This window comes from Salvelinus sp. IW2-2015, linkage group LG4p (assembly GCF_002910315.2).
Source record: "Salvelinus sp. IW2-2015 linkage group LG4p, ASM291031v2, whole genome shotgun sequence".
NCBI classification, from domain to species: domain Eukaryota; kingdom Metazoa; phylum Chordata; class Actinopteri; order Salmoniformes; family Salmonidae; genus Salvelinus; species Salvelinus sp. IW2-2015.
This window is the reverse complement of record NC_036841.1, coordinates 24,094,819-24,121,836: the sequence shown is the minus strand read 5'-3', so window position 1 is coordinate 24,121,836 and position 27,018 is coordinate 24,094,819. Positions and strand designations below refer to the sequence as shown.

Genomic DNA, 27,018 nt, shown 5'->3' with positions numbered 1-27,018 from the left:
ACTTAGGTAGGTCTTTCCCCCTGTGTTTTGTGGGGTATGTTTTCTTGTTTTGTGTCTGCACCAGACAGAACTGTTTCGGTTTCATTTCGTTCTCTTTGTTGTTTTTGTTTCAGGTTTTATGAATAAAATCATGAACACTTTTACCACACGCTTGCGGCTTTTGGATCCACGTGTTCGTTCATGCAACGGATGGCTGTTACACCCCATGTGCAGTCTGCAAAAACCCGTAGTCTGGCTTTTTTATGCGCGTTTTGGGAGTCAGTGTCTTCCTTGTACTGACGGCCTTTCAGGTTATGTCGGATAGGACGTTTATACTGTGACTAGTTATGAACTCTTTTGTTACCTGTTTCCTCAGGTCTTCTACAAGGTCCTTTTCGCGTTGATCCCGGGATGATTTGCAATATTCGACAACCAAAGTACCGTTCAATTCCTCATAGGGTACAGAAACGTAGTCTCCTTCCTGAGCGAGGGGTATGGCGCTGCGTTGGGTACCCCACTGGTTGTTCTGTAAACTTAGCCTACTTATTGTTTGTACAGATGGAACGTCCGAGGTACTTTTCAGTGTTTGGAAAAATTTGCTTCCAAGATTGAAAACCCAGACTTTTGTTAGAGGTTTTTTCTTACATTTTTTTTAGGTCCTGGCTGATATCTTTTTTTGATTTTTCCAAATAAAATGTCAAAACCAAAGAAGGCCCAAACTGAGTTTGAGGGTATAGGTAAGCCTTGAAATACATGCCACAGGTTACACCCTCCAATTGACTTTCCCAAATTATTTTGTCAAATTAGCTAATTCAGAAGCTTTCTTAAAGACATGGACAATTATTTCTGGAAATTTTTCCAAAGCTGTTTAAAAGGGCACCAGTCAACTAGTGGTATGTAAACTTCTAACCCCACTGGAATTGTGAATACCGTGAATATAATGAAATAATCGTCTTGTTTAAACCAATGTTGGAAAAAATGGGAGCTTTGTTGTCATGGCCACCCCAAGTAGATGGTCCTAACGACTTAGGCCAAAAAAAACTATAGTTTGTAAACAAGAAATTTGTGGAGTGGTTGAAAAACGAGTTTTAATGACTCCAACCTAAGTGTATGTAAACTTACGACTTCAACTGTATATAAAACGATGGTTGTTGATGTGTATTGCGGCATTTCAGATACATTTTTGTACATTTGAATGTCGCAGTAGTAGGACCTACAGTAGTGGGACATTTAGTCTGTCTGGTGCTTTCGCATTTGAGCGAGTGAGAGAATTTATGTAAATCAAGAGGCTCATTTGAATTTCGGCACAGGAAAATTCTTAGCAACAACTGAGTGATCAAATTAAGATACGGCATCTGTACAGGTCCTTTTTTTAGAAAGTACAGTATATCAATTTTCACAATTGTAACTTTTTGGCACAGCTGTGTGTTGTAAGTCTAAATGAGAGCAGCATTACCTAATGCCGAAAGACAGCATTAATATAACTGAAAGTTGATTTATTGATTTATTGGAGTGGTCAACAATGAGGCATATTTGTGTCTCCTTTTGCCATCCTTTCCAATATTTCATTTTTATCATGATATGTGTGCTGCTGACCATCTGTTTTCTGCTCCAATTACAAACAATCCCAGGCACATTCCCCCCAGCATTCCTGTGCTGTGAACCCCAACCCCTCCGCTCCTGTGTCTCCTGCAGCACTGTCTGTCCATGTTGAAAACTAATTGGGTGGTTGCTCCCCATTAGTCCTCATAGCTGGGTCATTCAGCTCTGCTGTAGAGGACAGAGGACATCCCCACAGTAAAAATATAGCTGGAGACTGATTTTCAATAATTATGTAATACTTTTCTCATGTGAGTTCAGGTTTAGAAAATCAAAGAATTCTATATCTTAATTGGGCCCAGCCAGACATAGAGGCCCTGTATTGAGGTGAGACATACTGAACGACTGAGCTTCATTTGCAATAGGCCTATTGACACTCTAGCCACGTAAACAAACCTAAATCTATAATTGCTAACTCTCCGGGTTGCTATGTTCTCGGTTTTTAGATTATTTTCCCGGTGTCCATAAAATGAAGTTAATGAATAATCTGGGTGGAACATCCTTGTAGGGTATTTTTCTGTCAGAGGGATTATCCAGTCTTGAGAGGGAGCATATAGTAAGTCTACACCCACCCGAGAGAGAGAGACAGAGAGAGAGAGAGAGACTACTCCCCAGACACAGAAAGAGACTACTCCCCAGACACAGAGAGACTATAGCAAGCCTACTCCCCAGATACAGAGAGAGAGAGACTATAGTAAGCCTACTCCCCAGACACAGAGAGAGAGAGAGACTATAGTAAACCTACTCCCCAGACACACAGAGAGAGAGACTATAGTAAACTACTCCCCAGACACACCAGAGAGAGACTATAGTAAAACCTACTCCCCAGACCAGAGAGAGAGACTATAGTAACCTACTCCCAGACACAGAGAGAGAGAGACTATAGTAACCTACTCCCGCAGACACAGAGAGAGAGAGAGGAAGACTATAGTACACTACTCCCCAGACACAGAGAGAGAGACAATCGTATAACTTCCCCAGACACAGAGAGAGAAGACTATAGTAAAACCTAACTCCCAAGAAGAGAGAGAGAGAGACTATAGTAAACCTACTCCCCAGACACAGAGAGAGAGACTATAGTAACCTACTCCCCAGACACAGAGAGAAGAGACTATAGTAACACCTATCCCCAGACACAGAGAGAGAGACGACTATAGTAAGCCTACTCCCCAGACACAGAGAGAGAGAGACTATAGTAAGCCTACTCCCCAGACACAGAGAGAGAGAGCTATAGTAAGACCTACTCCCCAGACACACAGAGAGAGAGAGACTATAAGTAAGCCTACTCCCCAGACAACAGAGAGAGAGACTATAGTAAGCCTTCCCAAGACAACAGAGAGAGAGAGAATAGTAAGCCTACTCCCAGACACAGAGAGAGAGAGACTATAGTAAGCCTACTCTCGCCAGACACAGAGAGAGAAGAGACTATAGTAAGCCTACTCCCCAGACACAGAGAGAGAGAACTATAGTAAGCCTATCCCCAGACATACAGAGAGAGAGACTATAGTAAGCCTACTCCCCAGACACAGAAGAGAGAGAGACCTAAGTAGCTACTCCCAGACACACAGAGATGCAGAAGAGAGACTATAGTAAGCCTACTCCCCCAGACAGCAGAGAGAGAGAGACTATGTAAGCCTGTCCCAAGACACAGAGAGAGAGACTATATGTAAACCTACTCCCCAACACACAGAGAGAGAGACTATAGTAACCCTACTCCCCAGACACAGAGAGAGAGAAGAGACTATAGTAAACCTACTCCCCAGACACAGAGGAGAGACTATAGTAAAGCCCTCCCCAGACACAGAGAGAGAGAGAGACTATAGAAACCACTCCACAGAGAGAGGACTATAGTACCCTATCCACAGTACACAGAGAGAGAGGACTAATAAGTAACTATAGTAACCTACTCCCAGACACAAGAGAAAAGAGAAGACTATAGATAAACTCCTCCCCAGACAGAGTAAAAGAGAGAAGACCATAGTAAACCTACTCCCCAGACACAAAGAGAGAGAGATTAGTAACCTACTCCCCAGACACAGAGAAGAGAGACTATAGTAAACCTACTCCCCAGACACAGAGAGAGAGAGAAGACTATAGTAACCTACTCCCCAAGCACAGCAAAGAGAGAGACTATAGTAACACTACTCGCAGACACAGAGAGAGAGGACTATTAGTAAACTACTCCAGACACAGAGAGAGAGACACTAGTAAACCTACTCCCCAGACACAGAGAGAGAGCTATAGTACGCCTACTCCCAGACACAAGAGAGAGAGATGAAGGGAAAACTATAGTACGCTACTCCCAGACACAGAGAGAGAGAGAGACTATAGTACACTACTCCCCAGACACCAGAGAGAGAGACTATAGTAAACTATCCCCAGACACAGAGAGAGAGAGACTATATAGTAAAGCCTACTCCCCAGACACATATAGAGAGAGAGATACTATGGTAAACCTACTCCACAGACACAGAGAGAGAGAGACTATAGTAAACACTATAGTAAACCTACTCCCCGGACACAGAGAAAAAGAGAGACTATAGATAACCTCCTCCCGACAAGAGAAAAGAGAGACCATAGTAAACCTACTCCCAGACACATAGAGAGGAGACTATATAAACTACTCCCCAGCACAGAGAGAGACTATAGTAACCATCCCAGACACAGAGAGGCTATAGTAAACTACTCCACAGACACAGAGAAGAGAGAGAGACTATAGTAATCCTACCCCAGACACGAGAGAGAGAGGACTATAGTAAGCTACTCCCACCGACACAGAGAGAGAGAGACTATAGTAACGCCTACTCCCCAGACACAGAGAGAGAGAGAGAGAACTATAGTAACCTACTCCCCAGACAGAGAGAGAGAGACTATAGTAAGCCTACCCCCAGACAGAAGAGAGAGAGAGAGAGAGACTATAGTAAACCTACTCCCCAGACAACCGAGAGAGAGAGGACTATAGTAACCACTCCCCAGACAGAGAGAGAGAGTAGAGAGAGAGACTATAGTAAGCCTACTCCCAGACACAGGAGAGAGAGATACTTAGTAAGCCTTTCCCCCAGACACAGAGAGAGAGACTATAGTAAGCCTACTCCCCAGACACAGAAGAGAGAGAGACTATAGTAACTAACTCCCCAGACACACAGAGAGAAGGACTATAGTACGCCTACTCCCCAGACACAGAGAGAGAGACCTATAGGAACCTACTCCCCCAGCACCAGAGAGAGAGAGAGAGAGAGAGAGAGAGAGACTATAGTAGCTACTCCCCAGACACAGAGAGAAGCGAGACTATAGTAAGCCTAGCTCCTCCAGACACAGAGAGAGAGAGAGAGAAGAGAGAGAATATAGTAACCTACTCCGCAACACAGAGAGAAGGAATATAGTAAAGCCTGCTCCCCAGACACAGAGAGGGGAGACTATAGTAAACCTACTCCCAACACAAAGAGAGAGACTATAGTAAACCACTCCCGAACACAGAGAGAGAGACTAAGTAAACCTACTCCCCAGACACAGAGAGAGGGAGACTATAGTCCCCAGACACAGAGAGAGACTATAGTAAACATGACTCCCCAGACACAGAGAGAGAGACTTAGTAAACCTACTCCCCAGACACCAAGAGAGAGAGCTATAGTAAATCCTACTTCCCAGAACACAGAGAGAGAGACTATAGTTAAACCTACTCCCCAGACACAGAAGAGAGACTATAGTAAACCTACTCCCCAGACACACAGAGAGAGACTATAGTAAGGCCTACGCCCCAGAAACAGAGAGAGAGGTACTATAGTAAGTCTATACTCCCCAGACACAGAGAGAGAGAGAGACTATGTCAACCTACTCCCCGACACACAGAGAGAGCTATAGAGCCTACTCCCCAGACAAGAGAGAGAGAGAGAGAGAGACTATAGTACTGAGAACTTAAGAAATGCTATAGATGGAAGGCATGCAGTTGGAAACCTACCAAAACACAAATTAGACACAGCAAATTCATCCCTTTTGAGACAACTTCCTGGGTAAAACGTTCCACTGGCAAATAGTGAAGGTGTAAATTGGCAGTAGAAAATCTTAACAGTATATTTGACCTCTCAGCTTCCCTGTCAAATCTAAAATCTCAAATAGAAAACCCAAAGAAAATGAACAACAATGACAAATGGTTTGATGAAGAATGCAAAAAATCTAAGAAATAATTGAGAAACCTTGTCCAACCAAAACATAGAGACCCGGAAAACCTGAGTCTACGCCTTCACTATGGTGAATCTAAAACAATACAGAAATACACTACGGAAAAAGAAGGAACAGCACGTCAGAAATCAGCTCAATGTAATTGAAGAATCCATAGACTCTAACCACTTCTGGGAAATTGGAAAACACTAAACAAACAACAACACGAAGAATTATCTATCCAAAATGGAGATGTATGGGTACCACTTCTCCAATCTTTTGGCTCTATACAAAGAATAAAGAGCAAAACATATACATGATCAAATACAATCCTAGAATCAACTATTAAAGACTACCAGAACCCACTGGATTCCTCAATTACCTTGAACGAGTTACAGGACAAAATAAAAACCCTCCAACCCAAAAGGCCTGTGGTGTTGATGGTATCCTTAATGAAATGATCAAATATACAGACAACAAATTCCAATTGCTATACTAAAACTCTTAACATCGTCCTTAGCTCTGGCATCTTCCCCAATATTTGGAACCAAGGACTGATCACCCCAATCCACAAAAGTGGAGACAAATTTGACCCCAATAACTACCGTGGAATATTGCGTCAACAGTACCCTTGGGAAAATCCTCTGCATTATCATTAACAGCAGACTCGTACATTTCCTCAATGAAAACAATGTACTGAGCAAATGTCAAATTGGCTTTTACCAAATTACCGTACAACAGACCATAGTATTCACCCTACACACCCTAATTGACAACCAAACAAACAAAACAAAGGCAAGTTTCTCATGCTTTGTTGACTTCAAAAAAGCCTTCGACTCAATTTGGCATGAGGGTCTGCTATACAAATTGATGGAAAGTGGTGTTGGGTAAAACATAACGACTTATAAAATCCATGTACACAAACAACAAGTGTGCGGTTAAAATTGGCAAAAAACACACACATTTCTTCACACAGGTCGTGGGGTGAGACAGGGATGCAGCTTAAGCCCCACCTCTTTCAACAATTATATCAACGAATTGGCGCGGGCACTAAGAACAGTCCTGCAGCACCCGGCCTCACCCTACTAGACTCTGAAGTCAAATGTTACTGTTGCTGATGATCTGGTGCTTCTGTCACCAACCAAGGAGGGCCTACAGCAGCAACCTGATCTTCTCACAGATTCTGTGCAGACCTGGGCCTGACAGTAAATCTCAGTAAGACCAAAATAATGGTGTTCCAAAAAAGGCCAGTCGCCAGGACCACAATTCCATCTAGACACTGTTGCCCTAGAGCAACACAAAAACTATCATAATACCTCGGCCTAAACATCAGCGCCACAGGTAACTTCCACAAAAGCTGTGAACGATCTGAGAGACAAGGCAAGAAGGGCATTTCTATGCATCAAAAGGAACATAAATTTCAACATACCATAGGATCTGGCTAAAAATACTTGAATCAGTCATAGAGCCCATTGCCCTTTATGGTTGTGGGTCTGGGGTCCGCTCACCAACCAAGATTTCACAAAATGGGACAAAACCAAATTGAGACTCTGCATGCAGAATTCTGCAAAAAATATCCTCCGTGTACAACGTAGAAACACCAAATAATGCATGCAGAGCAGAATTAGCCGATACCCACTAATTATCAAAATCCAGAAAAGAGCCGTTAAATTCTACAACCACCTAAAAGGAAGCGATTCCCAAACCTTCCATAACAAAGCCATCACCTACAGAGAGATGAACCTGGAGAAGAGTCCCCTAAGCAAGCTGGTCCTAGGGCTCTGTTCACAAACACAAACACACCCCACAGAGCCCCAGACAACAGCACAATTAGACCCAACCAAATCATGAGAAACAAAAAGATAATTACTTACACATGGAAAGAATTAACAAAAAAACAGAGCAAACTAGAATGCTATTTGCCTAAACAGAGAGTACACAGTGGCAGAATACCTGACCACTGTGACTGACCCAAACTTAAGGAAAGCTTTGACTATGTACAGACTCAGTGAGCATAGCCTTGCTATTGAGAAAGGCCGCCGTAGGCAGACATGGCTCTCAAGAGAAGACAGGCTATGTGCTCACTGCCCACAAAATGAGGTGGAAAACTGAGCTGCACTTCTTAACCTCCTGCCCAATGTATGACCATATTAGAGAGACATATTTCCCACAGATTACACAGATCACAAAGAATTTGAAACACAAATCCAATTTTGATAAACTCCCCTATCTACTGGGAGAAATTCCACAGTGTGCCATCAACAGCAGCAAGATTTGTGACCTGTTGCCACAAGAAAAGGGCAACAGTGAAGAACAAACACCATTGTAAATACAACCCATATTTATGCTTACTTATTTTAACTTGTGTGCTTTAACCATTTGTACATTGTTACAACACTGTATATATTTAATATGACACTCATAATGTCTTTATTGTTTTGAAACTTCTGTATGTGTAATGTTTACTGTTAATTCTTTTTGTTTGTTTCACTTTTGTGTATTGTCTACCTCATTTGCTTTGGCAATGTTAACACATGTTTCCCATGCCAATAAAGCCCTTGAATTGAATGAATTGAATTGAGAGGAGAGAGAGAGAGAGAGAGAGAGACTATATAAACTACTCCCCAGACACAGCGAGAGAGAGAGACAATAGTAAACCTACTCCCCAGACACAGAGAGAGAGAGAGACTATAGTAAACCTACTCCCCAGACACACAGAGAGAGACTATAGTAAGCCTACTCCCCAGACACACAGAGAGAGAGACTATAGTAAACTACTCCCCAGACACAGAGAGAGAGGTACTATAGTAAGCCTGCTCCCCAGACACACAGGAGAGAGACTTAGTAGCCTACTCCCAGAAACAGAGAGAGACTATAGTTATAGCCATGGGAAGTAGTTTGGGGTAGGGGTGCTGCGATTTTGTATTTATTTATTGATATTGTTTTGTCAGGGGGAGTCATGGACAAATTTGTTTTGTGTGACTGTCATTTTGACGTGCAATARTGTTAGTAAGAGTCTATAATCACAACATGTAGGCTATGAAATAATGAATGATTTTTTGGGGCGTATGCATAGATAGCATATAGGCTAGGCTACTGAATGCCGTTTACATAGCCCTTGCTATATATGAAGAGACTAAGGAGTTATTGGTTACATCCCATGTCTATCACTGTCCGTAAAAGAGGACGTTCTTGTTGAGAGGATAATGATTGGGTCGCGCTCCTCGCGTAATCTTTATGAGCAACTGGAGCCCGTGTTCTCCATTCGGGTTCAACTGTTACATTCATATTTCACTGCAACCTACAAGTCTAGATCTCCACAATGGCGATAGTTTCTAGTGTAACAGGCTTTGACTTTTGTGGTAATTCCTCGGTTGCTATCTGGATCCAACTGATTGGCTGAACAACATAAAAAACGTCAGACACGTCTTTTGATTGGACATCCTTCCATCACTGACTGGTCGGGGWCTCTGGCTGTGCTTGTTTCTTCTTAGGTCCGGGCAGCACCATCCGGCTTGAGGGAGTCAACACTGGCAGCTTGTTTTCTAAATACAAGGGGCTTTTCTGATATTTTTGGTTTTTATCCATATTTTCCTTTAATGGATGRATGTGTGTGCTGCGTAAGGAGATAGTGTGCGGAACAAACTGAACACACTGGATCCAATGGGGAAAATAAGTTGACTGTGCTGTCGGAAGAATTTGTTTTTCTCGTTCCAGGAAAAAAAGATAGCTAATTTTACCAACATGATTTGGATTTCTGGAGTCTGGGGTTACGGGAATTGTGACATCTGAGGGAGGACAACGGTCCATATCCCATTTCTACAAGACGGCAACGTTGTATCACACCTCTCGTTCGCGTTCTCGCTTTGATTGGGTATATTTGTTCTCGCAGTCTACTGCTACATAATATGGAAATTGTTGTTATATGCGGAGCATTTGAAGTATCCCATACTGTTCTTGCAACGCGGAATACAAGTGGCTATCAAGCTAACAACTGTAGCTTGACCTAAAAGCCGAATAACTTCTGCAAATTGCATGCAGCAAAGGCTGTGGGAACAACAGCGGTGGTGGACCAGACAATATGGAAAACTTGAGTACATTTGAAAGATGAATGCTGTGCTATTTCCCATGTGATACATATCGGTTTCTCTTTTCATATCAATTAGGGGAAATTGACTGAGTTTCGTCAGTGGAGAGGGGGCCGCCACTTCCAACATGAGGGAGATCTAGGGCCGCGGATAATTTATTTATTGTGGGGGGTGCGGGTTATTTTCTGTCGCATTTTTATTTAACATTTTTTACAAGGTGCACAGCATTTACATATTAATTATTGTTACAGTTTAGTAGCGTATCTGCTGTCAGTGCATGCGGAAATAAATTACATGACAATAAGTAGGTCAGATCCATGTAATGATGAGGCTGTTAGGTAGAGTGAGGTTGCTCTCAGAATTATAGCTGACATGTTTATTTAATTCAAACCGTTTCAAGAGTTTTTGATTTTGTGCATCGGGTCACAACCAAATGATCAGTTAAACACCATCTGCCCAATCCCATAGCATATCTTCACCTGGGATATTATTTTCGCGTAAAATAAACGGCCAATTTTCACCCATATTTCCCTCCTTTTCCTTTCTTTTTGATTGTTATTGAGTGAATGGCTCTGTGCGGAACAACGGCAGCCAATGCCGCAAAAATGATGGCTGCATACAACGGTGGCGCCTCGGCAGTTGCTGCCCATCACCCGCACCATCACCACCAACTACCGCATCTTCCACCTCCCCATCTCCACCACCATCACCACCCGGGCCAACATCACTTGCAACACCCTGGCTCTGCCGCCGCTGTTCACCCTGTACAACAGCACGCTTCTACAGCAGCAGCGGCTGCCGCTGCCGCGGTAATGTTGAACCCGAGCCAGCAGCAACCATACTTTCCCTCGCCAGCTCCTGGACAAGCCCCCGGTCCGGCAGCGGCAGCGGCACCTGCCCAAGTTCAAGCTGCGGCTGCCAAAGCTCACCACCACCATCAACACTCACACCACTTACAGCCGCAGTTGGACATAGAGCCCGACAGACCTATCGGCTATGGAGCTTTTGGGGTGGTCTGGTAAGTGTTACAAATATGTTTACCTCCCTGCTGGATTAGTCTAAGAATGTGTGATGCCGTGCGTTCTCAATAAACTGGRCGTGTGCACGTGTACTGACCTTGTTTAGTAGGCTACAAAGTTKGATATGAATCAATATGTAGGCCTATGTTGTGATTATGTCAGTAACAATTAGTTATTCAACATTTTGGTTTTCCATYAGGTGGAAGCACAGGCCAAAAATCTTCAGAAGTGAGACCTAACTCACCTCCCCTATCTCTGGCAATCCTCAAAACGGAGTTCTCTTTATGTACTGTAGGAGTTTATGAAGCCTATTTATTTTCTAAAGTTGAGGTGCAAAATGTGAGTGTAAAGGTGGGGGTTTAAATGGATTTTGATACACAGCTCTCTGCTCCAGGGATCTGTCCTGGGGGTAACATCCACAGACTTAACTGATAAACTGTTTTTAAGATTTGGGATTAGGCTTTCATCTGTTTCTGGGCTCTCATCAAGGGGCCAGGGCTCTCATCAAGGGGCCAGGGCTCCCAACCTGGCCATGTTCAAGTGCCTTAGTTTTGGAAATAGATCAGTTTGCCTATATTACCACATTGCACTCTTCACTTCTTTGAAGTACAGAGCACATGTGAATTCTGGTGGGCCTTGAAGTTGCTACCTGTGCAAAACATTGTTATTACTACTACAGTATTACAGTAGCACTGTTATCACTCAGCAAATGTCATGTGTGTCTCCGAACATGTCAGTGTTCAGTCATCTCTCACCTCAGTCAAACTCTACCTGCCTTTTTCTTTTCTCCCCTCTAAAAACAACCCATACACATCCTTAAGCTACCCCTTCTGTTTTGCACATTTCAAGGGGCCATATAAGGTGATTCCATGCCAGTGGGAGTGGAAAATAATTTTGGGATCCAAGATTGTTCTGGCAATTCTCACATAAAAATGTTTGACATGCTTTTAACGTTTGAATAATGATGAAAGTGGCCATTTTAGGCCCTTTTTAGACCTATACGTGCCTCCGGTAAGACCTTATGACCCGTGAATCATACATGATACAGACAACGTCTAGTGTCATTATACTCCTTATAGTGTGCTTTAACATATGGATCATGTCTAGATTCTGAAATACACATTTCCACATAAATTTATTAAACATTATTAATATGAATATCTCAAAACAACCATTTTTGATTTTGTTKATTTTAAAACCTATTGTTTGGAACAGTATACTCTACGAGTACATCACATTTCCAGAGTGGGCTCTGCCAATTCTGATCAATGAGCACCACCAACACAGTGAATGGTAAATGTATTTAAAGGGAACTCTCTTCTGGTGATTTGCAGAATGTGCAATCCTAAGGGATGGTTGTGATTGGTTAATGATCTATAWTGTCAATTTCTATCTATAAAATGGGTCATATCATTAAAAGTACCAGAGAACCCACTCTGGAAATTGTATGTGTTTTGAAGAGTATATTGTTCCAAATAATGTCTAAAAAATAAGCTAAATCAAAAAGGGGAGTTTTCAGATACCGTACTCATATTAATAGTTTTAATGTTGAATAATTGAATGTAAACATGTGTATTTCAGAATCTAGACATAATCCATATGTTAGAGCACACTATAATTATACRAAGATGTTGTCTGTATCATGTATGGTTCACGGATCATACGTTCTTACAGGAGGCATGTACACTGAGTGTACAAAACACCTTCCTAATATTTAGTTYCACCCCGTTTTACCCTCAGAACAGCCTCAATTTGTTGGGGCATGGACTCTACAATGTGTCAAGTGTTCCACAGGGATGCTGGCCCATGTTGACTCCAATGCTTCCCACAGTTGTGMCAAGTTGGCTGGATGTCCTTTGGGTGGTGGACCATTCTTGATACATTCTTGAAACTGTTGAGCTTGAAAAACCCAGCAGCATTGTAGTTCTTGAGACACTCAAACCGGTGCACCTGGCTCCTACTACCATACCCTGTCCAAAGGCACTTAAATCTTTTGGCTTGCCCATTCACCCTCTGAATGGCACACATACACAATCCAAATTGTCTCAAGGKTTTAAAATCTTTCTTTAACTTGTCTCATCCCCATCATCTACACTGATTGAAGTGGATTTAACTAGTGACATCAGTAAGGGATCATAGCTTTTACCTGGTCAGTCTATGTCATGGAAAGAACAGGCGTTCCTAATGTTTTGTACACTCAGTGTATATGTCTAGAAAGGGCCAATTTCAACATGATTTTAAAAATAAAATGTGTGGTACAAATGTAAAAAGCATTTCAAACATCCTTCCTCCAAATTAAGTTTCTATGTGAGAATTGCCTGAATAATCTGAGATACCGAAAAATATTTTCTTCTGGCATGGAATCGTCCTATAGGTATTTAAGCAATATGTTGTTGGCCACCTAGTCTTCCAATGGCCTTAGAGAACCTTTCACCCTATTGCTTACTCTCATCAGATCTGAAAACAATAAAGTGATAAAGGGACTGGGCATATACAGTATTTCTGGCTYGGTTTATGTTTGGAGTCGCAGGGTYAGGATGTCTGCTTGTTGTATTTTTTTTGCTGCGCACACCATTGGTCAGGGTCACCATCTTCCTCCTTCTCCTTTTCCTACTCCTCCTCTTCCGTGCATCCCCAGCAACWCCAGACCCACCCCGCTACGACTGCCTCTGTAATCTTAGCCTGACCTTTCCTCAAAATCACTTCCTGTTGCTCATTGTCTGATTTTAATCTGCACCGCTGCTGCCCYCCTGGATATTTATAGCTCTGCACTCACTGAAGGCACAGAGGTTTTCAGGAGCTTGCCCCTCCCTCCCAGAGACCCATCCAGCTGAGCTCTCTAGGCCTCTCATTTGAAAAACAAACTTCCACTTAGACTCAGTCCAATGTGGTTTCAGTACTAAATATGAATCTTGAAAATACAGCTTCAGAATGAGGAGGGTGTTTTCAAAGCTTGYTGTGAGGTTTAATTTGAACAGGCAAACGTCAGCAATTTAATGGTTTTCTATTGGTTAAATTCCAATTGTTAATGAATCATTGCACTATGACAGTTTTCTAGCCAGGTGTTCAAGGAATGGTAGTGTTTATTTACGTTTTATTTGTCCTAAAAATCTATAGAAACGGACTATATAGGCTGCATGTGAGCAGACCAACACCAGTGCTGGCCTGGCAGGCACATGATCGGGGATATCCCGAAGCAGTGGTGGCTCCCTTCAACACCATGTTAGAAGTCTGGCTCATGTTGTGGAYTTAGTTAAAGGCATAAGTAACTGCATGGCTATCCATTCCAGACCAGTGCCAAAATACAGGGCAGGAAACSTGCAGAGTGGGGCTATTAGTTATCAGTGGACCATCTCTCTCGGAGTGCCCTCCAGTGCAGTAAGTGCTCAGCGACGCGTGCAGCTGTGAAACGTGGAGTAAATTGGCTTTGCCCTGGCATAGAGAGCTTGTGTCATGTGCTCGACTGCATACAGTCCAGATGGAATTTGMCTTCTCAGGTTAAATTTGAATTCCTTTGGCTATCTCTCATTAACTGTACGCTTAAGCCAAGGGCTCTAAAACTAACAGCACATAGCAGTGTAGCTACTCCCCTCCTACGGGCAAGGAGGGTATTTTGTCTTGCATTGAGTGTTTATCCATTATTTAGGTTATTCATGTCATGACTCATGCATGTTGCAAACTTCAAGTCTTTTGGCCAAACATGATCATTACTTTCATGAATTCTAAAGTCATGAAAATACTTATAGATGGTTTATAAATGTCATGGAAATATCAGTAATGAAAAACAATGATTCATATGGGCGGATGCAGAAATTTGATTTAGAAAAACAACATAAAGGTTATCAGCAACACATGATGGAGAGTCAAATCTCTTTTCCAATAGTTGTCCTGTAGATTTGGAAGCAAAGAATCTTAGTTACATAATGGTTGGGAATGATTATTTGTGGTGGGAGAGGTTGTTAGTGTAAAGTGGGGCCGGGCCGACTTCACGAAGATGATCAGTAAAATCTTTATTTCGAAATAAATTTCAAACTCATTCACTGCCTGTGTTCTTTTGACTCTAGAAAAGGGAAAAKAWWWTMTTWWACWTTTTTTTTTATTCCTTTGGAAATCAAAATCCCAGTAGTTATCAACCACCTTTCTTTCACCCATCCTGTGTTTATAGATCAGTGTACAAAAGTAGATTAGGATAGCAGCCTATAAAACAACACCTGTTGAGAAGCTAGCTCCACTCTGATTATGTCTCTGTCTGCTCCAGGAGTGTACTGGACCCAGCTGATCTCTCTCTCCACTTCTCAACCAAACTTTACTCTAAAGTCCTACGGGTATTTGTTGTTATCAAAGCGATTACAAAACGATACAATTTGCTTCTGTGAATAACACAGTTGTAAGGAGCATTAGACATTGGTAACCCGTAACATTTAGAATAAAATCARGTTTTTGACTGTAAACAAAGGACAGTAGAGCTTTTAGWACATGTCTATCTTCGCATTTTGTGCAGGAGGTGCTGTTTGTTAGGAATGTCCTTTGTCGTTTCATTGCTTATTAATGCAAGAGACTGTTGTTTGCTTAGCAATGTTTCTGTAATGTTTCCTTTCGGTTACTGGCCCAACGCTCTAACCACTATGCTACCTGCCGCACCATGGGCCTTCCTGTGCTGTTTCAGAAAGTTGCAGGGAAATATCTAACCACTGAAGCATTGTGTTCATGTCTTYTGATTAACTTGAGCAAATTTTAGGTTCAATACATTTAGTTGACTTCCTACTAAGTTTAATACCTTTTGAATATTGTTGAATTCCATTTTAATGTCTGGATTCTCTAAATCAGTCCTTGTTCTCCACAATGCAGATTTTATAGGGCCCTATGTTTCCAAATGCATTTTCTGGCACACAACCTTATTTAGAATTGAGCATTTGTGGCACAAATCCCATTCAAGTTATGGGACCGATATTAGCATTTTTTGTGCATCATGTTCAAATCATGGGAGTTGTGCCTCAAATACAAAAATGTTAGCATTTGGAACAGTGCCATGGAAATGAAACCAAAGCATGGATTGCTGTCATACCTTGTCCATAGACTGCTTACAAGGTAAGGAAACCAATGTGTAATTTGTGTGAACTATCCCTTTAAGTAGTTGGTTTCCATGCTGTGGTTTGATCCTTGTGTGGGATGTGTTTGTGTGGTCACAGAGAGACGAGTGGGGGTTGAGGTGTTAAGAGTAGCCCCATTCGCCTAATAGCCCTCTCACACACATACATACATACCAATAAACCAGAAGGATTATATATATATATATCTATCCTTCTAGTTTATTGGTTGAAAAGAGGCTGGTTGTTCTCGATTTGCCTCTACATGTTTGTGACCTGATCTTCTTTATTCCAGTAGTTTTTTAAAGGGTCAAGATGTGAGGAAAAGTTCAGGTGTGTGTGTGTGTGTGTGTGTGTGTTACTGTGTGTTTTTCTCTTTCCTTACCCAGTGTCAGACTCATTGGCCTCTGTGACCTGCAGTGAGATGTTGATCAAACACTGGTCAGATCACTCTCCCAGAAGTCTTTGCAGGGCAGGTGATATAGGTTTAACCTACAAACGCTGTTGAATGAGTTTAAGAGAAGCATTAGGAGGTGAATGACAATCAATGAAGGATTAAGGATGACATCAGTTCATTTAACTATTTAATTGTTAACCTTCAGGTACAATACCTGGGTATATAAGAGACTTTAAGTATATCAAAATATTAGAACAACAAACTAATACATTGTTGAAAACCTTCTTACATCAACCTTTAAGAGAAAGCTAGTCTTGCCTGCATTTAGTTATTTCATAGTAAAGCCACCTTATTCAGGACACACTGTGTAGCCAGTCTCTGACTGGGCTTCTGGTAATCCACACGTTATCCAACGTCGCTGATTCCAGGGCTGACATGAAGGGAGTGCTGCGTTTACAGTGACCTTTGACCTTCTGTTACTCACAATGACCCTTGCACAGCACACCACCATACCTGCAGCTCAATATCAACTTTAAAGTTCACCAACACAGCATCATCATTTCAAAGGTTGTGTATATTGTGTTGTGTCCTAGTCAAAAGCAAAACACCCCTTTCCCCTTACCGATTACCTACGTTAGCCATTGACTTGCCAGCCTCATTCATTGTAATGTCTTTGTTTTTTGGGATAATTATGAAGCCTGTAGACTGGCTGCCTGAGGCTTGTAGTACCTTGAGCATGAAAGGCTCCCAGACAGCCTGTTCTCTCTACAGTAGCAGCAGCCGTGGCAGTCAGAAGCAGCTCTGAAGAGGCCTGCGTTTGGCAGATGSACAGACTGAGAACAGTGGCAAGCGCAGGACTTACCTTTTGAAGTACTGCTGGGATGGATGGAGGGAAATACTGTTATGGATGTATGCTTGTTTAACCCTACAGTCACCTGCGGCTGGCAGCATCCCATACCTCGTTGACCCTGTCCACAGCTCCACACTTCATAACAGCAATCAACAGCTGTTTCAGAATGTTCCTAGTAGGGCAGAGGGGGTCCAGATTGCGGTGGTCATGTAACTAGGTGGTTTGGCTTCTATAAACATGCTGCTCAAATCTAAAAACAACTCTCCATGTTTGTTTGCTTAGTTTAGCAGATATTGGCTGAGAAACGGACAAAGAGAAAGAAGCCTCACAACCGAGAGAACACACTGTCTGATGTCAGTTGTCGTGTGTGAATGTTTTGTAATCGGKGCAATTGGTCGGCCCTAGATTGCATTTTTTTTTTAAATGTAATTGTTGAGGATGAGGCAGYACTCAAATGAATGTTAAAATACTAAATCAGAGAGAGTCTCTAGCTTTGCTAAAGCAGGGATGACAACTACTTGACACAATGTCCCTCTCATCCTGGGAAAATTCACATGTTAATTAAAAATGCACTGCCAAAGACGACATCTTGATTTAAAGGCCTGGCACTTAACACATTCCTCATGTTTATTTTTAGCTTCTCTAGTAGTTGCTGCATTTGGTTGCGAGCACATTTCCCATCGGCCTCCTCAGGACTCCTATGCTGAGAATAGGGATCTAGGGATTCATATTTACCTGCAAATCAACTGTTCTTACTGGTTTGTTACAGACAGAAAGTCCTCCGTGCCCCATATGGCCCTCTTGTAGTCACTCTAGACTCTTCCACACATAAACCTGTCTTCACATTAGAGGTCGACCGATTATGATTTTTCAACGCCGATAGCGATTATTGGAGGACCAAAAAAGCCGATACCGATTAATCGGCCGATTTAAAAGAAATATATATATTATTTTATTATTTATTTATCTGTAATAATGACAATTACAACAATACTGAATGAACACTTATTTAACTTAATATAATACATCAATCAAATCAATTTAGCCTCAAATAAATAATGAAACATGTTCAATTTGGTTTAAATAATGCAAAAACAAAGTGTTGGAGAAGAAAGTAAAAGTGCAATATGTGCCATGTAAAAAAGCTATTGTTTAAGTTCCTTGCTCAGAACATGAGAACATATGAAAGCTGGTGGTTCCTTCAAACATGAGTCTTCAATATTCCTTCAGAGCCGTCCTCCTGACTGACGGACGGCTTTGAAGGCTCAGGACAGACGGGCGGCTTTGAAGGCTCAGGACAGACGGGCGGCTCAGATGGCGCTGGGCAGACGGGCAGCTCAGACGGCGCTGGGCAGACGGGCAGCTCAGACGGCGCTGGGCAGACAGCAGATTCTGGCCTGCTGAGGCGCACAGTAAGCCTGGTGCGTGGTGCCGGAACTGGTGGTACCGGGCTAAGGACACGCACCTCAAGGCTAGTGCGGGGAGCAGCAACAGGACGTACAGGACTCTGGAGACGCACAGGAGGCTTGGTGCGTGTGTTGGCACTGGTGGTAATGGGCTGGGGCGAGGAGGTGGCACCGGATAGACCGAACCGTGAAGGCGTACTGGAGCTCTTGAGCACCGAGCCTGCCCAACCTTACCTGGTTGAATGCTCCCCGTAGCCAGGCTAGTGCGGCGAGGTGGAATAGCCCGCACTGGGCTGTGCTGGCGAACCGGGGACACCATGCGTAAGGCTGGTGCCATGTACGCCGGCCCGAGGAGACGCACTGGAGACCAGATGCGTTGAGCCGGCTTCATGGCACCTGGCTCGATGCCCACTTTAGCCCGGCCGATATGAAGGAGCTGGGATGTACCGCACCGGGCTATGTACAGGAGACACCGTGCGCTCTTCCGCATAACACGGTGTCTGCCCGTACTGCCCGCTCCCACGGTAAGCACGAGGAGTTGGTGCAGGTTCCTACCTGAACTTTGCCACACTCCCCGAGAGCCCCCCCCCCCCCCCCCAAGACATTTTTGGGACTGCCTCTCTGGCTTCCAGCCGCGCTTCGTGCTGCCTCCTCATACCACGCCTCTGGCTTTAGCTGCCTCCGCTCTTCACGAGGGCGGCAATATTTTTCCAGGTTGTGCCCAGGTCCCCGCGTCCAGAATTCTCCTCCAATTCCAATAGTCCTGTGATCGGCTGCTGCTGCCTTGTATCACGCTGCTTGGTCAGATCTTGGTGGGTGATTCTGTCACGATTGTCGTAACATTGTGGAAGAGAGGAGGACCAAGCGCAGCGTGAATCAATAACATCTCTTTTATTTGAAGACGAAAACGAAACGAAGAACACTGACAAACTATACAAAACACAAACGACGGTGAAGCTATAAACGAAAGTGCAGACCAGCAAACTAACGTAAAGACATAGACAATCACCCACGAACTACCTAATGAATATGGCTGCCTAAATATGGTTCCCAATCAGAGACAACGATAGACAGCTGTCTCTAATTGAGAACCAATCTAGGCAACCATAGGACATATCATCCACCTAGACTGAACACTGCCCCATAAACATACAAAAAACCCTACAATACAAACACATACACCCCCCATGTCACACCCTGACCTAACTAATATATAAAGAAAACAAAGATAACTAAGGCCGAGGGTGTGACAATTGCAAGAGCTGCTGGTAAAGACGAAGTGCTGTTGACATCGACTTACGAGCTAGCTGCCGCTACGCCTGCCCGCTCAGAACTCAGTACTGCTTCTTCAAAGTATCATCAAGACTTCAATTAGCTCAAATAACATAATAACACACAAGAAATACGAGCCTTAGGTCATTATTATGGGTCAAAATCCGAAACTATAATTTAGAAAAATAAAACGTTTATTCTTTCAGTGAAATGGAACGTTCCGTATTTTTATCTAACGGGTGGCATCACAAGTCTAAATATTCCTTTTAAGATTGCACAACCTTCAAGTGTTTGTATAATTATGTAAATATCTGGCAAATTAAGTTCGCAATGAGCCAGGCGGCCACAAACTTTTGCATATACCCTGACTCTGCGTGCAATGAACGCAAGAGAAGTGACACAATTTCCCTAGTTTAATATTGCCTGCTAACATGATTATCTTTTTAACTAAATATGCAGGTTTAAAAATATATACTTCTGTGTATTGATTTTAAGAAAGGGCATTGATGTTTATGGTTAGGGTACATTCGTGCAACGATTATGCTTTTTTCGCAAATGCGCTTTTGTTAAATCATTCCCCGTTTGGCGAAGTTGGCTGTCTTTGTTAGGAAAGAAATAGTCTTCACAGTTCGCAACGAGCCAGGCGGCCCAAACTGCTGCATATACCCTGACTCTGTTGCAACAGAACGCAAGAGATTGACACAATTTCCCTAGTTAAAAGAAAGTTCATGTTAGCAGGCAATATTAACTAAATATGTAGGTTTAAAAATATATACTTGTGTATTGATTTTAAGAAAGGCGTTGATGTTTATGGTTAGGTACACATTGGTGCAACGAGAGTGCTTTTTTCGCGAATGCGCTTGTTAAATCACCCGTTTGGCGAAGTAGGCTATGWTTCAATGATAAATTAACAGGCACCGCATCGATTATATGCAACGCAGGACAAGCTAGATCTACTAGTAATATCATCAACCATGTGTAGTTAACCAGTGATTATGTTAAGATTGATTGTTTTTTATAAGATAAGTTTAATGCTAGCTAGCACCTTACCTTGGCTCCTTGCTGCACTCGCATAACAGGTAGTCAGCCTGACACTCTGTCTCCTCGTGGAGTGCAATGTAATCGGCCATGATCGGTGTCCAAAAATGCCGATTACAGATTGTTGTGACAACTTGAAATCGGCCCTAATTAATCGGCCATTCCGATTAATCGGTCGACCTCTACTTCACATACAGCAAGACATACCACCTGTGGTCAGCTCTGCTGACCAGCTGGCGTGACTCAGTGTTTGGTTGACACTTGTGGAATTGCCATGGAGGGCCAGGAATGCCCACGACTAACGTGCCAGCTTTGCCCAGTGTGCTCTGTGATCCATGCATGCTAGAGCTAAAGTAATACTTATATCCCTGGATATTGGCCCACTGGACAGAGGGAGAGGTAGAGACTTTGCTGATTACAGCATCCTGAGGAAATGTGGGAGATGGGCAGATAAGGCCATCAATTTAGAAGGCTATGAGGAACAGGAAGAGAGAAAAGGGGAGGGCAAGGGGAGCCTTGCGTCTAAGGGTGTTTTCACATATAGTCCTCTTTTAATAACTAATCTCAGTCCTCTTTTAAAGTGAACTCTGGGGTGAAAAAAAGCTAAATAACTCAGTTCTCTTTGTATTCACACTACCCTTGCCTTTGAATGAGGACTCATCTCTTTTGCCAGTTCACTTTAAGAAAATGTTGCCCGACTCCTCTTTCTATTCACATTACTATGTTTACATAATTCAGGACAAGTCATACCATTTAGGAAGCTAGTATATTGCATTTAGTTAAAAAGATAATACATAATTATAATCCAAATAWAATATTTACATGTAAATATTACTTGTAACAGGATAAATAGCAGAAAACTGCAGATTGAATAATGCCATAATTGAAAAGTACACTCAATGTAGGCTATTGCACCTTTAAGAGCTTGTACTGATTTTGTACCCCTTATGATGTGATTCTCACCAAATATGTTGTCGTTTTCTCACATTATTTAAACCCCACAATCAAATAAATAGCTGATGACGCTCCTTCGTAGCCTATAGATCACATGTCGGAAACAAATAATCTAAACATCGTGTCAGTAAAAACCTTATTTTTTTTMAATTTCTGTGCATCCTTGACAGTCGCTACTCAATGTCCAAAAACAGCACATGTTTTTATGCCAACCTGCCTGCGCATCTTCTCTCGTTTGTGGCACCAATGCTAAGGGTTATGGCAAGGAAACAGTGTTGCAGTAGGCTAGTGTGTGGTGCTGGAATAATGGCAAGCGATCCTGGAGAGCTTTGTGTTCACGTAGCACTAAAAAAGGTAAATCGGACTGCGGACATCAAGCAAATCAAACTCAGACCACCTCTTAGCGAGGCCTCAGTTCAGTTCGCTTCAGGGGCTGTTTTGACCAGAGTTCCTTTTGGAGTGTTCACACTGCACAAAAAAATTAAGGTAACTGCACGAAGTTCACAGAAATTGTCTGAAAGCACCTTAAATTACCAAAACTTTCTAACCCCCTTTTCCATAAACACACACACTGCACATGTTTTTTTCCTGTCCTCTCAGAGCAGAGAGGGCAGTTGTCTATGAAGATAAAGATGTTTGCATGCATTCTCAGTAGAACCTCCCCCTAGACCCCTACGTGACCGCGTTTGATTGCCTCTCTGWCAGGGAGCAGGAAAACCATGTGTTGTCGTCCTCCATTACTGTTCCCGCTTCTACCACTACAGTCCCTCCCGGGGCGGCACGTACCAATTTTTTAAAGCATTATCTGGCTCCATAAGTGGCTCAATACAGGAGACGGTGCAAATATAGTCATTCATTTAAGTGTTTAAAAAAAAAAACAAGTATTGAATCTGAATGAAGCTCTAAACAATTCTGCTCAATTCTCTGTAGCAATAGGCCACATTAGCTAGTATTTGTCAATTGAGACCAACTGGCAGTTAATAATGTCCACTGTACTAGTGAAGTTCTATTATACTTGAAATGCCAGTTGGGCAATACTTCCTGCATATGAGTTGTATGCTCATTGAACTTTGTTGCTTTTATGGATTTTGTCTTGTTGCTTTTTGTTCTATGTTGCTCTGTCTGTTTGCTACGTCTTGCTTATCCTATGTTGCTCTGCGTGTGCGCACTGCTCAAGGATTGTCTATATTGTAATTGTTTTTAATAACCTGCTCAGGGACTGCGGTTGACAATTAGCCAGCTGGCTAAAACCGTCACTTTTACTGAAACGTTGATTAATGTGCACTGTCCCTGTAAAAATCAAATAAACTCTAACTCAATAATAGCTTTTTATTGACACATTGAAAGACGAATGGGTAACATCTGGGCTTGAAATTGTTATTATAAGTGTGCAGTAATATTGTAGTATTAACATATTGTTATACAGTACTTTAGTAATTGCATTTTTGTTACAACAGGAACAGTGACTGCTACTTATACCATTTGCATAACTTAAATTACTGTAGCTTATGTTGCGATGACAGTCAAAAAATCACTAGCATAACATTTGCTAATAATATGGTACTTTAAAATGCATTTATTAACTGGTGTTTCCAAAAATTTGCGTGACAAATTCTATCCTCTCTATGTTCAGTTGGCAAAGTAAATGAATTCAAATTGTAATGCTTTATGTGATTTAAAGTKGAATTTTCCTACTTTAAATTGCCTCTTGAAACTAATGGTGATGCAGTAAAGTGCATGTGGATATTTCAGAGGAAGGCAACACTTCCCACAAATCAAGYAGGGGGAGTTTTTCCTAGCCTGAATGGCCTAGACCAATCAGAACTGCGGATATCAGAGAATCAGGTGTCCTTTGAGAATCTATTCAACTGTTGAATGTGTTTTGGCAGGATGGTCCCAAAACCAGGGGATCAGGGGACCATGTTCAAAACAAGTGAATTTCACTAACATGTTATCCCCAGCATAGTACTCAGTGCATCTTTCTCCCCAAAAAATAAAATAAATCAATCAGGATTCCAGACTGTAATCCTGAACCCTTTCCTCTACTGTTGATAAACCATGGCGAACCATCCAATGGTTTGATGTAGTTTCCTTTCACCTAATCTGCAAGGTAGCCAGGGGCCAGAGGTTTTGACACAGATGCAGCAGTTGGCTAGCATTTACTGTGACTTGTTTTCCGTAGAGTGGGAAAGCTTTTTTTCTGGGTGGCTAGCCTGAGATGTAAGGGGTGGCTTGGCTTGTGGGTGGTAAGGGGGGACCTTGGGTGTGTCTGTGCTGCTGTAGGCCGTGCTATCTGTGTGTAACACCTTCCTCTTGGCACAGTCCAGGCTGCCACTCACCACCACCTGCTGACGTCAAGTAAAGGGCTGCCCTGGAGAGATCACACAGTGAACTGCATGGACCGGTATCTCGCTCTCAATTAGCACGGCTAACTTTCAGTTAGTGTGTGTGTGTTCCCTCCACAGCTTCTTCACCCAGGTTTTTGCTGACTTGGGGTCTCTGCAACTAACACAATAATCAATCATGTCCATCAGAGCAGCAGCTGCACTGGATGTAATTGTTCCTTTTCTGCCATTKATGTTGATTTTGTTTTCCTTGTAGTGGGCATAGTTTTTCTCGTGGCTGCTACCTAGTTTCTTTCAGCATTACTGACAAGCTTATGTCCTTCSTAGCCAGCCAAGCACATCCCTCTCCCAATGATCCTCCTTTGTTAGGCGGCAACCATATGGTTGGCTCCCTGATCCTATTTGAAAGGGTTTACCATGGGGGGTAGTGTGTGTGTGTAGCTGGCTGAGAGGGCTGCTCTCTGCTAATGACCCAGGATTGCCCTTCTGCACCTGGCTGTACTGAGCCTCTGCCTTATAGGGCCTAGGCTGGTTGAGCCCCAGTGGCCCTTGCTAGCTAGAGAGCAGGACTGACCCCGGGGGCACAGACAGCTTTGTAACCCCACCACAATACCATGCAGTACAGTTAATGGGGCCTCTTATTCCTACAGGACCAAGAACCTCTTCTGTGTCAGAGAGCAGGTAAAGAAGGCAGGAGAAGCCAGCTGAATGTACTGTGCTGGGTGTGTAGCAGTACACTATCTGAATGTACTGTGCTGGGTGTGTAGCAGTACACTAACAGAACAGAGGGAAGAGGCAGGCGCTCAAACCTCTGTGTCTACAGGGAACTACACAAGTGTCTGTTGTGTTTTCTTCCTCTATTGTACTTTGAAGAGAGATGAAATAAAATATTTGATTTCTGTTGGAAGAGAAAAGACGCGGATATAGAGAATCATCCACTTTACAGACGCACACACACACTTTGCAGCATACAGGCAGGCTGGCGCTCCACTGTGTGCCTGTGTTTTTGACTGTGTGAGCCAGGAGGGACACGAGTTGTGCTATAAACCATTATCTGCCATCTTTCCCCTGGGCCTCCACTGTCTATGGCTGATTGATCCTGACATAGCTGCTGCGATGCGCTGTGTGTGTGTGTGTGTGTGTGTGTGTTAAAATGTGTGCACTGGTATCTGCATTTATTATTCTGTGATTATTTGTGCGTCAGTGTGTGTGAATGTATAAGAGTGTGTAGTTGTGTTCAATATTCTGTGTGTGTGTCCCCAACTGGGGACATTTTGTTAGTCCCCACAAGGTCAAATTCTATTTTTAGGGGATTTAGGGTTAGAATTAGGGTTAGGAGCTAGGGTTAGGGTTACGTTAAGAGTATGGGTTAGGTTTAGGTTTAGGGGTTAGGGAAATTAGGATTTTGAATGGGACTGAATTGTGTGTCCCCACAAGGTTAGCTGTACAAAACTGTGTGTGTGTGTATAGCCCCTGTTCTTTAGTGTTTCGTGCCTGGAGGGGTTTGCTAATATTAGCCTGTACGATCATTAACATTTCTAATTAAGACAATTCCATTATTTTTGGGATGAACAAGGGGATGATGTCACAGGCATTTGATTTATTAGAAGGTGAGCGAGGCAACAGTGGGAGAATGGCAACAAAAACATGAGAGAGTTTACCTCAGTCCTCTCACTTGAACATCTAATCCAATTACATAACAAAATGCCCTCAGTCCATTTCAAGCCTCTCAAATTCAAGTGGCTTCTTTGGGACTGTGATAGCATGAACACATCAATTTGTCAACGGAAATGAACTGACCTTGTTTAACACCCAGCAAATGGGAACCCAATGTGGCATAAGATGGCTGCCATACGCATTGTATGGTGCTTTAAATCAATCGTCATCCAATCAACCTGGATCCCATCATTGAAAAGAGCCAGGGACCCTGTCAACTGGTCAAAAGATGAAACCAAGCTAACATTTATAACATGCTGCTTGTCCAAGGGAAAATAAYTACCTTGAGACTGGTGTTCAAACATGTTTGTCATGAATATGGGTCATGGGTGTTGTGAGGGGAAGTCCAGTAACYAGCAGTGAGACACTGTAGATGTTGATCGAGCTGTCCATCAGAACAGCTGTCAGTATAGTTGTCCCAGCTTAGGGAAAACACGACATCCAATCAGTCATTTTCTGTTTTGAAACAGCAGTTGGTGTCACCCCTTAGCAATGTAAAAACAAATGTGGCAAAGCAAATTTCAGGTCTTGTGAGTGGGCACTTTATTTTGCGAGCATTCTGCGCGACTTCTGGCACGCATTATTAACTGTGAACACTGAGGCTGTACTCACTTTGTTACAGTTTCAGACAGTGGTCAATAGGCTATTGTGGCTATTTAAGCATAATGTAGGCCTAACAGAGTGACCTATCAACAAAACCAATGAAGCAAATTCCATAACATTTCCACATGGATACAGTGCATTTGGAAAGTATTCAGACCCTTGACTTTTTCAAAAAATATATACATTACAATGTTATTCTAAAATTCATTAAATAGTTTTGGGTTTTTTCCCTTATCAATCTACACACAATACCCCATAATGACAAAGCAAAAACTGTTTTTTAGAAATGTTTTAAATGTAAAAAAAATAAAAAATAAACATATCGAAATTACATAAGTATTCAGACCCTTTACTCAGTACATTGTTGAAGCACCTTTGGCAGCGATTACAGGGTATGACACGACAAGCTTTGCACACCTGTATTTGGGGAATTTTTCTCTGCAGATCCTCAAGCTCTTTCAGGTTGGACAGCATGATGCTGCCACCACCATGCTTCATCGTAGGGAT

At 42.6% G+C, this 27,018-nt stretch overlaps 1 protein-coding gene across 1 annotated transcript in view; it reads left to right on the top strand.

Annotated features, from left to right (window-relative positions):
- The first annotated feature begins 9,204 nt into the window (after positions 1-9,204).
- nlk2 (nemo-like kinase, type 2) overlaps positions 9,205-27,018 on the top strand; it is a 96,299-nt gene continuing 78,485 nt past the window's right edge. The window contains 1 exon segment of the mRNA XM_023982922.3: positions 9,205-10,842. Within this exon segment, the coding sequence (XP_023838690.1) occupies positions 10,391-10,842 (452 nt within the window). The 5' untranslated portion in view covers positions 9,205-10,390.